We start from the raw sequence: 16504 nt of genomic DNA, 5'->3' as shown, positions 1-16504 counted from the left end.
TTATGTAGTTGGATAGGGAGACAAACAGCACTGAAGTAAAATGCTAGAACTGAAAAATAAATTAGGAGGATGCAAATCATAATTGTGTTGGTAAAAAGAATAGCAGCTGGTAAGTAAATAGGCAACATAACAGAAAGTTTAACTCTTCTCAGCAATTTGAAAATATTTAAATGCATGACCGCTTGGCAAGAGTAGTAGTTTATTTTTGTCTGAAATTTAAAAGTGCAAAGAAATTCAGCAAGCAATGACAAATAAGAAGTCTTAGCCTCTGTGATTAAAATGGAAGAAAAACGTTTTCAGTAAATCTGTTTTATAAAACTAAGTTCAGAAAACAGTTTAATTTGGTTCATACTGACTTTGAAAGTATAAAGGCACTCTATGCAAGCAAGAAGGCCGCATTCAAAAGCTGTGCTTCCCATACCTAACTTCTATATTCACACTGAATTATCAAAAAACACTACAGAATATTCATTTTCATTCACATTTTTTTGCCTAGCCCAGGCAAACGTACAAGTTTCTGTTCAAACAATTTATGAAGCTGTTGTTCTGCAAGATAAGCTGAAAATGATTACGTATCAGGAAAAATATATGTAGGCTACAATAAAAATATCTGCATTTCCTCCCATAAACCATTTTATTAGATATTTACTACTTCAGTAATGTGAAGAGGAGGCAACATGAATACCTTTTACTCTTTCAGGGAAAATCATGTGAATTTCTTAAAAGTCTTGCAAGGTTTTAATTTATGAAAGTATAAACTCTACTTGCAGCAAAAAGCTACTTCTTTGAAACCATTCCATAAATACACATACTGAAAAGACTGTGTCTATCACTGTACTCCTCAAAGCTGGTGATCACAAGACAAAGGCTTGTTCACCTTCAATTTGCCCATCATTCCACATGAAAATTAAGCATCCTAGTAGAACTAGCCTAAAAATATACATGAAATGGAGCATTTGGCTTTCAGTGGCACACAAGCACTGTTCAAGAACCATTACTGGGAAAGCCTCTCTGTAGCAGCAATTACGATTAAATTCCATTTAACATTGCAGCAGAGAGCAACCAACTAGGATACAAGATAGGAACAATAAGGCAGATACTAAAAAACACGATAAAGAAGAAAAAAACCCACCAGCAACAACCACCAGAAAAAACTCTCTGTAACCCACACACACTCTAGAATGAGCAGTCCCAAAAAAAAGGAAGCAGCCTACAAGAAGCCTGGACATTTCCCTGGATTAGCAGCAAAGATAAAATATTTGCCACATTTCAAAAGTAAAACAAATCAACGGCAATAAACAATCTACCTCACCACCCTCACAGCTTTACAGGAGAATTAAGACCCCCATCCACAGTGGAAAGGTCAGCATTTAAGAAATGGGAAAGCTTGAGAACTCAAAAGAAAGTCCAATTTGCTGACACAGGGAATAGTGGAGGCAGATGGCATAAACAAGTTTAGAAAAGGATTATTTAGATTCATATACAACAGATCCATAAACAGATATCAAAAGGAATAGGCCGGGATGTAATGTGTAACATGTCTCTGAGAACATGTGCAGATGGTGGGGTTAACAGATTGCAGGAACTGCAGTGTTCTCCCTAAATACTGTATCTTGCTGCCAGCACCAGACAGAGCATCAGGTTGTGTGGACCACTGGTCTGTCCCAAGAGGACACTTAGTACATTCTTATGCCTTAAATTAAAAAAAAAAAAACCAAAACCCAAACAAAAACCACGTAAACCAAAAAACCTATATATGGACCTATCTTCAAGACCAAGGAGGGGAAAAAAGGCAGCAAGATTTCTCAATCTCTACCAAACTGTATCAGACTGGCCCCTTATTTAGCAATAAGAAAAAACTGGCTTGCGGCGAGCTGCTGCAACTCTAAGGTGGAAAGAAATACAGCACCTTTAACATGTATACCTCAAACCACTATAATAGAAGGATTTATGAGAGAGAGTAAGAATTCAATACCAGAAATTAAACACGTATGTTTCAACTAACTAAAGTATTATCACACAGAATTACTATTAACATATAGGATTAATACAAACAAGGTGAATATGAAGTTATGCATATTAATATTGTCAGATTCTTTTTCATGTCAGTGGAAGACTAATATAAGCACCTAGATTTATCAAGATTCTCTCTGCACAAATACAGAATAGAAGCTCAGTTAATCATGCATCATTAAATCCACAACTGACTAAAAGATTATTTTGTGTATTATTATTTATTTATAATCAAAATCCACAGTCATTGAAAAGAAGGCACAATATCATGTTGACATGAAAGGTGATAATTTTTTTTCGTCACTTTACTATTTTCCCTGTATTAATTCCTCCTCTGTAAAAAAAAAAAAATCCCATCCACTTATTTTGGAGAAAGCAGTTGCACAGACTGCACGCTAAGGAAGGCTTAGTGAATGTCTGGTAGACCACTTTAGTCCTAGAAAAATGCTACAAGCAGTTAATCTCATGTTAATATCAAATGCTAGCTAGTCCCCACAGTCAAGCTAAGCATTTTATATTTACAGTAATACAGTAATAGTACCAAGGGACAGACTAGTCCTTTCCAAAATAAGATTGTGTCAAAGAGTCCTCCCCTATAACGAGGGGTGGAACGATACAGTTTGATTAGGTGCAGTGTCTCTTGCATAATAAATTTAAAGGGTCACTGATCACGATGCAAAACAGGAATGGCCACGTCCACATTTAGTAAAAACTCTGAAGTGAGAGCCAATGACATAAATGACTTCAGTAAGCAAAGGCAAGTCTATATGAAGCAAATGAACTACTGGATTTGTAAGTCTAGACGGAATTTGTGCCGTAACTACATTCTGAGCATACTAATGATTATTTATTTCTTATTGCCTGAGGGCAGTTGGAAGTAGTCTTTCACAAAAGTCTGAAAAACAGTTTGAGGGGAAATGGGTGAGCAAGTACATAATCTGCAGGAATTACAATTATTGATTACTCAATTCATACCACTAAGTTTATATTTATTAAGAGAATAAATGTTCTGTTCAAGTTAGGTTAACAGCGCTGCTACAGCCTACTTGAGGATTCTGAGTACCACAGTGTGTGTGTGTGCACGCGCATATGTGTATCTTGGAATGTGCCTGTATATTATATATGTGTGTGTGTGTATGTACATATACTGTGATAAATATCTCTCACAGGTATACATATGTATACGTTTACATATGTATTTTTTCTGTGATACAGGTGTACCATGATACATATATCTCACAGGCATGTATGTATATGTACACACACATAAATGTGTGTATACAAACACAAACATATATATACCTCTATCTGTGATATATACCACAGTACACCTATGTCACACAAAACCACCCATACCTCAAGCTTCACGGCTGAAGAGCTTCCAGACTTGAAAACAGTACAGCCCCATTTAACATGTTATTTCTCAAGTAATTAACATGTTGCTATTCATACTAGAAATCTTTCCTAACACAGCTATACTGTCTACAGGACACAAACTACGATCAATCATGTTGTTGCACTCTGATATACAGATAAAACATTGTGCTAAAAAGGTAAATGCAGCATTAGAACAATGATTCCAATTGTAGATACCACATATATTATTTTCCTTTATCAGAAACTAGGTCTTCACTACGTGCTAGTGTGATAGACCTAGAACAAATTCAACAGTAAAAATAAATCTATATTGAAATATTTTTCCCAGGAAGGACACTGAACTTAATCATTAGAAGTTCTGAAGAAGAAACTAGATGAACAGTCAAGAAAGGTGGGATCAGACAAACTCTTAAGATTACATCCAACCAAGCCTACTACTAACAACAAGCAAACACTCCTCTTTCCAGATAAACATCATGTGTTTTTAACAGAACTTAGGCAGAAGAAGCAGCATTGAAAAGTACATTTAGGCCAACAGTGTCTAAATTTCAAAGCAAAACCCCAAATATGGCAAAATAAATTATTATTAAGTTCATAAGCTCAAAAGAAGTGTTAGAAATGCTTAGGAGTGGAGGTTTAAACGCCTTGCAATCAAAGGTAAAAAAACTAGAGAGTATCCTTAACTAGCTACAGCACGTCACCATCCTCTTCTTCCAAAGGAAAGGGTAAGCTTTCTGACACAGACTACTTATGATTAACAATCAGTACATCATGCATAATACATTTTTTTTTCCTGTAAATCTTCCACAGATTTTTCCCCGAATCTTTTAAAGTTTAGGAAAAACACCAACTCTGCCCAAATGGTAATGTTTTGTTTATATATTATGACAATGTACTGTAAATGAAAACATGTAACTTGAAAAAGCTTTAAAATAGAATTTTTAACAGATACATTTCACACATAGATGTGCATTTGTACTTCTAATTTGCATGCTAAGATTTCATTCACCAGCAGGGTCTCTGCATTTTAGTTGCCTTATCACAACATTGATATCGAACGGTGAAGGAGGGCAATGACACAGCTATGCTTTACTTTTGCATTTCAGACTTCTACAGTAAAATCATTATCTTAGTTAACCAAAGATAAAGCAATTGTGCATTGATTCTATTGTCCTGTCCATTTGCAAGCAGAGGTGAACCACAAACCAAGATAAGAGCACCTTGTAACAAGTCCCAGCCCCAAGTAGCCCTTGGCTTTAGAGTTTAATGAGAGATTCAGACTAAGACACTAATTATCTTTCAGTCCGAGATGATGTTTAATGAGGCATGTATGTGCAGAAGCTCTAGATTGCAATATTGGTCTCCGTCTATACAGAGAAAGGAAGGACACTTACCAATCCTTATCGGGGGGTAGGGAGTGGGGGTGGGGGAGTAAGCACTCCACCAGACCAAAAAACGGTCACAATCTCAACTGTGAGCAAGACCTAAAATCATCACAATATAAATGTTTACAAATGTATAAGACATCTTCATATGTCTTATCAGAGAAAGAAAACAGCTATATCTGATACAATTTTAAAAAGTATGACAGATTTTAAGTACACATCTGGAAAAGCTACCACACAAGCTAAAAAGTTATAAAAAATAAATTTTGGGTACAAACTATGAACAGATTCTCAGCTTCTCAGAATAACAATAACTGACATTTAAAGTGAGGAAATTTAATTTAAATATTACATGCACTGAAGTGCAAATGTCATTAACAAGCTTGTCTTGACAAGCGAGATAGTGGGGGAAAAAAACATTGCCTGTTAGGCCTAAAATCAGAAGCGTCGTGAGCAGCATGTCTTCTTCTCTCCTCTGGAGCTGAGGAAATTATAAACAGTGCTCATAATCCTGAAATGCTCAATATATTCACAGAAGAAAAAGAAAAATTTCTGTGAGTAGCTTATGTTTAATATCAATGTATGTACAGAACTGTACTCTGGTTTAGGGAATAAATCTGTTTGTCTCAGTTCCAGCAATTACGTGCATCTTTTAAGAATAAAAGAATAATTCTGATGCACGTATCACAACTTATTAAGACATTAAGAACCAATTATAAGTGACAAACAATGCATTAGGAGCCCAAAATGCATTACCACTATCACTATCGACATGAGCAAGTTGTTAAATCTCCTCTCCCAAGCCCAGCACAGTGCAAAGTCATTGATCTCCTAAGTGACATATCAGAACATGAAATCTCTTCCTTGGTTTGGACAGGTCACATTATCCAACTCATTACTGACTCAAAATTGTTCACTTCTTAAGGTCAAATTAATTGGCAGCAAAAGACCAGTTTTCTGAAAAAGAAAAAACTCTCTGAGCCCATAAGATTCCTTCTGGTTGAATCCTGACAAGTGTTATGCTTATTTTTGTGACCTGCATGAATTCTGTGTGTGCCAACCTCCTACCTTCCCTGAACACTCTTATGAATACCAGCCTTTTCACCTAACTTTTCAGGTTTACCTCACTGAGTAAACTGTAAACAATAGTACATTGTAGAATATAAGCTTTATTAGCTGAATGTGAACTGACTTTTCATATCACAAGTAAAAATCTTTTAGAAAACAGATGTCTCAACTTCAGAAACATAACCAGAAGTATTAGAGGTGATCAGTGAGACTAGCATTGTGTCCAGGTAGCATTCTCCTGGCAATATGGATATCTTCCTCCAGAGCACTCCAGAAACTCACCTTACTTTGATGTTAGTTTAATTACAGATGTCTTTCAAGATTTCAAAATTAACTCAACTTTTGGGAACAGAGCTTATAATTACAAAATCAGTATCTATTAAATGAGCATACTGAAGCAAAACTTCCTGCCAAAGGTATAAGGCAAACTGCAAGTGAGGCAAAGGAAAGAAGCAACTGGACTTTTATGTTCTATTCATTGTATCCAGATTTGGAATTGTTAACTGAACATGCTAAATTCTGCTGTATTTACTTCAAAAGCCCATATTTTGCACTGTCACTATTTCTCCATAGCCCAACTTTGCTTCGTTTGTATATCAAACTGATATACACATGCTGTAATTCATTGTGAACGAATGTGCCAGCTATGGCATACTATATTCAGTGGTGCATGTGTGCAAAAATCATAGTAAGGAAGACAAAGAAAGAGAAGGAGCAAAGCTTTTGTAACACAACCTATCTGTTGTTACTAAAAACTCACTAGAGAAAGTGTTAAGCAACTTCATCCAACAGACCTCCCTTCAGGCTCTCAACTTGTAACAGGATTGTGGTCTTTCCAATTAAACTGAAGTGCAAGCCATGCTTCCAGAGGTATAACAACCTTTCTTACATCAATGTAAGTGCAAGTTCGAGAACGGATATGGAGAGAAAAAAAAAAAAAGTAGGTGCTTTGTAGCTTTTACCTCTCTCTAGCAGTTGGTATTAAGGAATTCTAAATGAATTACATAATTTGAGAAGTCATTTAAAGCAGTCTTCAAATCCAAATTGGTTTAACTACAGTCAGAAATTCTTAAACTCCTTAATTTCATTAATAAGCAACAGCCCACGAGAGTCATTTGAACTACTCTTCAATTTTGCCCTTGATATTTACACTTCAGGGAGAGAAGTGGATCCCTACAATGCATGCTATACAAAATAACTTTGTTTAATGTAGAATCCAAATTGTAGCTTCAAATTGTAGCTTCAGAATTCGGAACTACCACAATTTTGCATACCATTTATTACACATTAGAAGATAGCAACTAAATAAATCCTCAAAATCTTCACAGACTGAGAAAATTTAGTAAGCAATTTTGCAAAGTGTAAGCCAATCCAGAATCCTACTGAGTCTCCAACAGGCTCTCTTTCAGAAATTGCGCATTAGAACTACAACACAGAAACTATCTGTGAAATTTTTGCTTCCCTGTCTTCCTCACTGACACTTGTCAATGGAGGAGAACACACCTGTCAAAAAACTTTTAATGAGATGATGCATAAGCTACCATCAATATGGCGATGCTATATGCAAATACAGGAGTGTTACTAGTGAAAAAAGTCTTCTAGTATTTGATGTACCTAACTGTGTATTTACTACGTTCAGAAAAACACATTGAGAGAGTTTCTGACATTTCAGTATTGCAGTTTATGTGAATGAAAAGAATGATAGAAGTCACTATACAGTGCAAGATTGACTTTTGATTATGATGCAAAATGCCAACTTCAGATTCTATTATGGAGAAAAAAGTCACAGATGCAGGCATTAAATTTCTCACGCCAGAAGGCATTGTCTATTTTATATTCACTAATGTGCCAGATTGGGCAAAATCTGTTTCAGCAATTTAAACCAGGCAAGGTGGAAAATACTGCAGATCTCTCTGTAAAAACACAGTTTCTTTTGTTGCAATGAACTATAAAACTTTTGTTTGACAGAAAAATGGCTCCTACTTATGAGTATGTTTTAAATTGCTATACTTTAAAGCAACAATGGCACAGAATGTTTTAAAATATTTTCCCGACTCTAAAATTATGGCATTAAATCACAGTGAAGTACCTGTACAGAATTTAAAAATTAATATTTTCTGACATTATTTTAATAATATATTATGTATATACATCTTTGAATTCCACAGTTGTCCTGATTGCTAATGGCCTTTCTAGAGAGATACCTCAACTGTCAGAACCATATGCTTGCAAAATAAAGAAATAAATTTTTTGTGTCAACATGAGTGAGAAATCTGTGCTCCTCTTATTAGTACTTTCTAGTCTACTATACAGACATAATTCACCTCCCCAAGGCATCTTTTACTTGATTTTATTCAGAATGCTCTGCGTTTCTTTTAACAATACTTTAAAAGAATTATTAAGTGGTATACCTTTAGATCAGGCACAGAATTCTGCATGTTAAGCACTGGAAAAAACCCTCATTATTTCTGAAAGAGACTTTATTATCTATACTGCATTCACAGTTAAGCTCAGCCCTTCGCTTGGAGTTTAGCTGTTCTTGGGAGTCCTTCATAACTGCTCAGCTAACCCCAAAACCCATACTCCGTCTATACATGTAAGGTATCACTTCACCTTGCCCAACATGTCAGGAGAACACACAGAATGGCCAATGGCCAAGTACAGACAACAGCTTTCTATATCCACCCATTTCCGAAGTAAACACCAGTGGGACAACACAAGCTCACAAACCTTCATGTGACTTTACATAGCCTAGTAACTCCCACTCTTGGCAGACAAATCAGACAGGTTAATATAAGTATGTCAAGAACTGTTAAACTTAGGAGGAGCTGGACACAATGTTCAACTGATAAAGATATGGTTATGTTTTATTTTAAATACAGGCACGATGTTTAAACCATGAACTGTGATTTATAACTGTTGCTCTTTTAAAATTTGAAATTAAGTTGACATTATAAAATATAGGTAATGTTCCTCCTCTTAATTTTACATGTTATGTATTTCTTTTTATGATTTCTGAGAGGCTTGACAATTAGAGGAGTTTCAAGTTAAAAAATATGTATCTTTTCTAAGGAATTCAAAATTATACTTTTTACAATATGATTTTGTCTAGAAATCCCAAACTTGTTATCTGACTTTAGTAAGGTACCTCTTGTTTTTGTTTTGAAGTTTTTGCTTGACTGAACCTGTAGAAAGGGATGGGAATTTGTCAGGTGTTTAATAAAATCACAGATTATAAGATGGTAAGAGCAAATACAATGAAAAGCAGCAACCGGAATAACAAGTAAAGACAACAAGGTAGAAATAGGAATAAAGCCTTAGCATAGTTTCAACTGTAGGGGAACAAGAGGAAAACACCGCAGACTGGGGGAAGGTAAGTGAACATCACTTCCATCAAAGAATCCAGTTTGTCACAATCTTGTGATTTTTTTTTTTAATTGGTTTTCCTTTCATACAGTCTGCTTCAAGTAAGAAGGAATGCCTTTCCAATAATGTCTTGATAGTTAATCAGTTTGACCTTTGCTTATACTTTCCAGAATAAAACTGTTTCCTAATTTATTTTCTGCTTTTCATAAACCTCTAGGTTAATCTTCCATCTTTAAAAAGATTAAATATTTTATTATACCTAATATCAGATTATTGAAGATTTTAGTACATGCACAGGCAGTTCATCTAATCCCATTGACCTTTTCATATTAAAATCCAGTTTTATGCTTTATCCGCTATTTGTTTTAAAAAAAAAAATCATACATCCATTGTTCAGATGCTGGTTCTTTATTCTTATATGAAAATTAAAGGAAAACAAGACTTGCTTTTAATTTACATTACCTGAGAAAACGCATCCAAGATTTAAAAATGTGTTGCACATGTTAAGTCTTGTAGTTGGAATTTTATGTATAGTTCGAACTACCAGGCTGCCTTGTGCCTAAAAAGTAAGGCATATATCTCACGAAATCAGACTGTCACCTGTTTTGCTCATATTTCCTTATTTAAAATTCATAGAGAGATAATATTTGCTGGTAGATTTCCTTCTATTTATGTATAACTAAGTGATGTCAATGCCCTCATATCTATAGCCAATTTATTCCAAAAGAAGCCTCTTACAAGAAAAACAAACTTAACCGTCCATCCCTGAAACCACTGGTTTATGACACACCAAACAAGAAATAGAAAGTTAAAATCTTCTCTTCCACACAAAGCATGTTAACTTCCTACACAGAAAAAATGACCACACATGACAAGAGCAAATGAACATTACAATTAAACAAAACCCAAAAAGTACCATGGGGAACAGCTGAAGCAAGTTGCACAAATCACGTCTATTCTGCCAAAAGTCTGCTTTGTTACAGAAAGCAAAGAAGGGCAGAAAGGGAAGTTGTGCTCATAAAAAGTGAACAGTAATTTATGCTTCTGATAAGAAGCCAGAGCTGTTTATAGGAAACGTAATGAGCTTTTATCTTACAGAATGAAACAAGTTTAACTGTAATAAAACCTTTTTCATATATATTCTAAGCATCGGGATTATTAGTGACTTTGCTCCATTAATATGCTTTCTCTCTTTTGGATGCTATAGCTTAACTAAACTTTACTAACTCTCTTGGTTTAATTCCTCAAGTCAACTGACAGAACATCATAGGCTTTGAATGAAACTATAAAAATCTCAAAGCTGCAAGGTAAAGTGTTAGCCACAGGAGAAAATTAATTAAAGATCATCAAATGTGCCTGGTAAACCATAAGGCTTTGTAAAAAAAATTAACAAGAGATGCAGGAAGAAAAAGATTAAACTTTAAAAAAAATCACCTCCAGAAAAGAATTATCAAGTGGTAGGAAACATTTCTGGAACTTAGATAAGATGACAAACTGCTATTTGCACAAATAAAATTAAACACTATGTTACTCTATCATAGGTCCTTGTAAACACACTGGCCAGACCAGTGACACTTACTGAGTAAGGCTGGGGGAGAAAAGAAGAAGAAAAAAAAAAAAAAAAGATCAGTTTGAGGAAGTTATCTGACTCCATATCACAGGCCGGGAACAAACAACGTTGACAGCAAATGGCAAAATTAATAGTAATTGTAAAAATTCCTTCTGTAATATTCTATGTTCAGATATAAGTAGCCAGCTGTACGCTGTTTAAGCATGCACCTTTATTTATATATATTTTTGTGTATATACATATGGTACATTCAAGATGGTAATGTACAAGTTATCTCTTCAGTCTCTATTCTGCCTTAAAACACAATACCATCCTCAACCCTATATAGACAGATCAGTTCCATTTTGTCAATAGGCATTCGTGCCAATGACGTATTCATCAGCAAAGAGGAAAGTGAAGCATGGAGACATTTAATCAATCCAAATAAAATTTAGTTTAGCGCAGAAAAAAAACACCCATGGAAAGGTACTTGCAAAGTTTGAGAAACAGCAAAAAAATTGTATGACAAAGACAATCACATAAATCTGTGAATAAGTTGGAGATGAAACAATAGCAAAGTTAAGGAATAGTTCATCAATCAACCTAAGTCCTTGCGGAAACGAGTTCTGCTCTCACTAGATTGAAGTTTAAGATAGAAGATGACAAACTGAAAGAAAATGATGGCCTAATTAAAAAAAAGTATCTAACAGCTAACCACTGTACTGAAGAGAGACACTGACTGATAACGCTGAAAAAAAGGAGACAAAAATTTGCAAGACAAAACCTGGATACAGCGAGCAGAAATGTGTATCCAACTTCTTTCCCCTCCTCTTTCCCTTCATATTCTTGTGCTCCCCCAAGTATTTATCTTCTGATGAATCAGTAATGCCCAGTCAAAATAAAACAGTTTGCGTTACCTTCATCAACCACTATCACACAGCCTTTGCTTTCCACAGCTAAGCAACAAGGGCACCAAGCAGCACAGCATATTTCACATAAAAAGAAATTCAACAACAAATGAATTAAGTTTTCTATCAGATTGACCAGGCTATACTGCTGACTGACCAAGAATAAAATCAGTATTAATCATTGACTGTATAATATAATTAAACTATATATTTCATATGCTGTCTGGGAACTTTAGAAAGCATATTTGTTATTCTCCATCCAGGTGTTAAATCAAGTGTTAAAACGAGAAACATACTGTGTGTGTACACACACGAGTGTTCACTCTCAAGCCACAAGACCTCAAAGGCTTAATGGTAAACCAAACATCATCATTACACTGCTTACAAAATCACATATCAGAAGTTGTGTAAGTACTTCACCAAAATATGCTGCATTACCTCCACAACCTACTTCAGAGGAAAAGTTACTTGTTTACTCTTTTTTCCCTCCTCACTTTTTCTCAGATCAATAAATAGCAGAAAAGCAAAATCCAGGTGGATTATCAATGCTTACAGGTTACATAATCCTACAATCTAAAATGAAATGTTGGAAGTATTTAATATCAAAGCAAACAGCTATTACCTTTTATCTATTTGCTTACCTTTACTTGCACTCTCAACATGCTGCAGTTCATCCGGAAATTTTAAGATGTCTCGGTAATTCTCCTCACACGTTTCTGCCAGAAAATGCAATAAGGTTGTTTTCTGATCTGATGATTTAGTATCTCGAATCTAAAAAGTGAACACAGGAGAAAAAAAGAGAAAAAATATAACTTTTTTTTTTTTTTTAGTAAAATGTTTAAATAAAGTTAATATTGCAGATGTAAACTCATTAGCAGAAAGTTACCTACACTGGTTGCCTGCAAATGAAACATTATTAAAAAATGAAATTTCTGCAATTCTTTTTAATTTAAGATTACAAAGGGAACCTATCCCTATGCTGTATTTTTTTAAAGAAAAATTAATTATGCTGAGAACAACACCTGAAGACAGCCCTTAAAGTTCTCAGATTTTTAGCAACACCAGTTGAGAATGTTTGCTATGATAAAAAAAAAAAATTAAAAAAATCAGTGTGAACAGAGATTAAACAGAACAGAATTGGGTTCATTCCTTCAATGCCCCCCACTGCCAGATTTCTAAAGGAATCCCTCTGAAATACTGCATAGCTGGACAGCATGCTGAAAGTCAGAATTTGCACTTCTACCAGTCAAGTTAAAGAAACTCCTTGTTGTATAATCCACATTTTTTTATTGAAGTAAAATCTAAACCATGCAGCTTTATCCTAAAGACTTTCAGACAAATTCTATACACACACATGAAGTAAATGCACCCTGCCTTACTGGAATACAAAGTGACAATAAAAAAGCAAAGGTAATCCTAACTGTCAGTAACAGAAATTTAGTATGTCCAGTTTTATTTATGAAAAGCTGCATGAAAATTGTGCACAGTGTGAAAAAAATAGGTAATTGCATATTTTCAGTATCCTCTCAACTGCAGAGGCAATTTTTAGTGGTCTGAAATAAACTACTCTTCTTGAAGGTGATAAGACCCTCCGTTCTCCATTAATATAAGTGCATTAACTGCTAGAATCAGTTTATTATTTTAAAAAAATAATTCTGAAATAACTGTTAAAATACAGGGCTAGTGGCAAATTTCCAAGTAAACATAGATACTTGTGGCTAAATCCTATGGCAGAGTGCATGTGTATATGCAAGGGAACATCATGAACTTAACAGAAGGAGAAACTGAATTTAATTCCAATTTAGTTTCTCCATTTTTATGCAGATATAATGAATGAATGTATGAGTTGATTGAAGATTTAGTGGAAGTAGAAATTACCCCTTATTTACAAAGGCAACAGAGTGAGTAGGTGTATGCAAGAGTTTGAGATCAGTGTACCTCACTTTTTAATAGAGAATTAGTATTACAAGTATATCTGTAAAGATTTTTGTTTAACCTCATCTTACTAACTCATCTAGTACAGTTCTTATACAGAAGTAAGCTACAACATACACAACAAATGAAATCAAGGATTTATTTAAGAAGAATACATAAATGTGTGTGTAAAATCTCGTATTTGTTTTCTCATTCTCTAAATCACTAGAAGTTCTAATTCTATAATCCTCATGACAGGCTTGCCATCGATGTTCAATTTAATACAGGCCTTTCAGCTTTAAGGATTACCCTGTTAAGAATAAATGAGTGTAGTCGAAAAACAGGCTTTTAAAAATATAAGGTATTTAGGCAATTAAGAATGCAGTTTAATTCATACCGATTCAGTGATTAAAGACTACATAATGCTCAGTAATGGTATGCAGTTAAAAGGTTTTAATGCGTTATGTACATAGAAGTTCCTCCAACTTGAAAAAAAATCATAGATTTAGTGGCTAAACATCTGCATGGTAAAAAGAAAATGCATTTCAATTTGTCTGTGAACAAGAACTATGGGATTTGCAGTCTTTGATCTCTCTGACATCATCGAGTGGATAAAGCATTTTTTTTTTCCTAAATGGTCAAAATTATTTTGCCTTCGGATTACAACAGAAACATGTTTTGTCACCAACAGTAACATCATATCAACAAGAGTTAATATTAGCACCTGCTGAGTTGTTTAAAACCTGTAGTAAACAGTCATTCAGATCTTAAACAACTGTGTCAAATTCACTTCTTTGGCCCAATCCAGAAACACATCTCAATTACATTCATCCATATTTTCAATAGCTAAGAGACACAACGGGTACTGTGTAGCTCTGTTTGATCTTTAGAATCAATATATACACTTTAAAAATCAAGTTCTAAGCCTACGAACATAATGAGAAGATAAGGAAAATAGGTGGGTTGAGTGTAGTTTAGCAGATATTATTTAAATATAAAAATAGAAATGAAAGATAGGAACTGGAATGCTAACAACAGCATGGCTGTGTCTTTACATTCTCTGTATTCATAGAGTATACTTGTACTCAGGGTAAATTTTTTGTCTCCTCTCTTTTTTTCTTGGGTACAATTTAACATTTTTGACTTTATGGAAAAGACAATTACATGTATTTTGAATTAAAAAGTCATATTTTAAGAAACTGAAATTTGTTTTTCTTATATCCAGTTAAAGTGTCCCTTGTTTCAATTTATGACCCCTTTGTCTCATTCTTTTGCTGTACACTTCGCTAAAAAGCCTGGCTCCACCTTTACAGTAACGTATTTGGTATTGGAAGGTTGCTACAGGCCTCCCCAAAAACCTTTGTTTCTCTGGGCTGTACAAGCCAGTTCCATCAGCCTTTCCTCAGTGTTCCAGCCCCTGACCAGCTTGGTGGTCCTCCACTCAAGTTTATCAACAAAAAAGATTTTTTGTACAGAACATTGAACACCATGTTCCATACGCAACCCAGCAAATTCTGAGTTAAGAGCAAAAAAGTCACTACCCATGATCTCCTGACTACGCCCCTATCAATAAACCCCAGGATGCTGTCAGCCTTCGTTGCTGCCAGGGCACACTACTGACTCATCTTTTCCCATTAGGCCAGACTCCGGGTTTTCTGCAGAGTTGCTTCCCACTCTTAAGACAACACTTCTGCAGCAGTTTAAGCCAGTTCCAAGTGCAGGACGCTGCATGCAGCACATCACAATATCACCGTGTTAATTACAAAATCAACTTCACAACAGTATTCTTTTCCTTCAGCATAAAGCTAAACTGTCCTTTTATAAGCAAGAGCTCTGGAAAAAGGCAAGTTTAAGATGCTAGACTTAGAAACAAAATAAATTTAGGGCTGCTGTTACATTAAAAAGGCTAGTAAACAGAAAATCAAGACTAAGTATCTCATTTCTCATCAGAAGGCTACTACTTAAAAAAAACTCAGGCAATTGACATTTAGTCAACATCTTCTCAACTAAAGAAATGTCTTATTTGGGTTAGCAGACTAAGAGCAAAACATGAAACAAAAAAAATCAGTATTTCCCCCCCCTTTTCATTCCTTGCACTTTTACTCATTACTTTCACAGATGATAATTGAAGCTAAGATTTACAGTAACTAGTGATTAGAACTTTTTTTTTTTTACAATATGGTGGCTCTTAAACACATCTTAACAGACCATTCAATCAGAAACACATACTTGAACAAAATATTCTATGGGTTCTAAATTCCAAGTGATATTATGCGTTCGCATGGGAGCAAAAAAAGAAGAATGACATCCATCTCACAGCCTTATTAAGTGTTCCAGCCTCAGAACTGTAGGTACATATGGACATAGGCCAGTGCAAAAGAAAAGGTGGACTGAACAAAGAGTTACATCTTTAGAAGTAGCCACAATTTCCTTGCTAGTGACCTAGGTATGTTAAACAAAAACAAAACCAAATAAAACGGGTTGAATAAAGGATTTAACTTCCCACCTAATATGTACTGCAACACAAGTTCATGAATCCTAAAAATCCCTGCCTTTCAAATGTTTTTGCATTATGTCCTCTGTATTTTCATCCTTGTAATTCTCAAAGCATTACCATATTAGAGAAGTCGTAATAGTTCCCTGAGACTTGGTAAACCAACAAAACTCACCAACAGTAACGGAATTCACCATTTGGAATACAAATAATTGCCTTACTTCCACATCTTCAGTAGTATTAACACACTGGAACATAAAAGCCTTGACAGAGCAGTGTCTGCATATATGGCATTTGCAAAACATTAACAAAGCATGTCACTGACTTAGGGTTTTCCAAATTTATTTATTTTTAAAGAATCATAGAATAGTTTGGGTTGGAAGGGACCTCTAAAGGTCATCTAGTCCAACCCCCCTGCCGTGGGCAGGGA

At 34.9% G+C, this 16504-nt stretch overlaps 1 protein-coding gene across 1 annotated transcript in view; it reads right to left on the bottom strand.

The window, feature by feature from the left end:
• Window positions 1-16504, bottom strand: part of DIAPH2 (diaphanous related formin 2) — a 263767-nt gene that overhangs the window by 136599 nt on the left and 110664 nt on the right. Inside the window, exon 23 of the mRNA XM_019472249.1 lies at window positions 12308-12437. Within this exon, the coding sequence (XP_019327794.1) occupies window positions 12308-12437 (130 nt within the window). The remainder of the gene's footprint in view (window positions 1-12307; window positions 12438-16504) is intronic.

The sequence above is a fragment of the Aptenodytes forsteri genome, unplaced genomic scaffold (assembly GCF_000699145.1).
Source record: "Aptenodytes forsteri isolate BGI_AS27 unplaced genomic scaffold, ASM69914v1 Scaffold371, whole genome shotgun sequence".
NCBI lineage: Eukaryota > Metazoa > Chordata > Aves > Sphenisciformes > Spheniscidae > Aptenodytes > Aptenodytes forsteri.
Note: the sequence above shows the minus strand (reverse complement) of the source record. Positions and strands in the feature narration are given on the sequence as shown.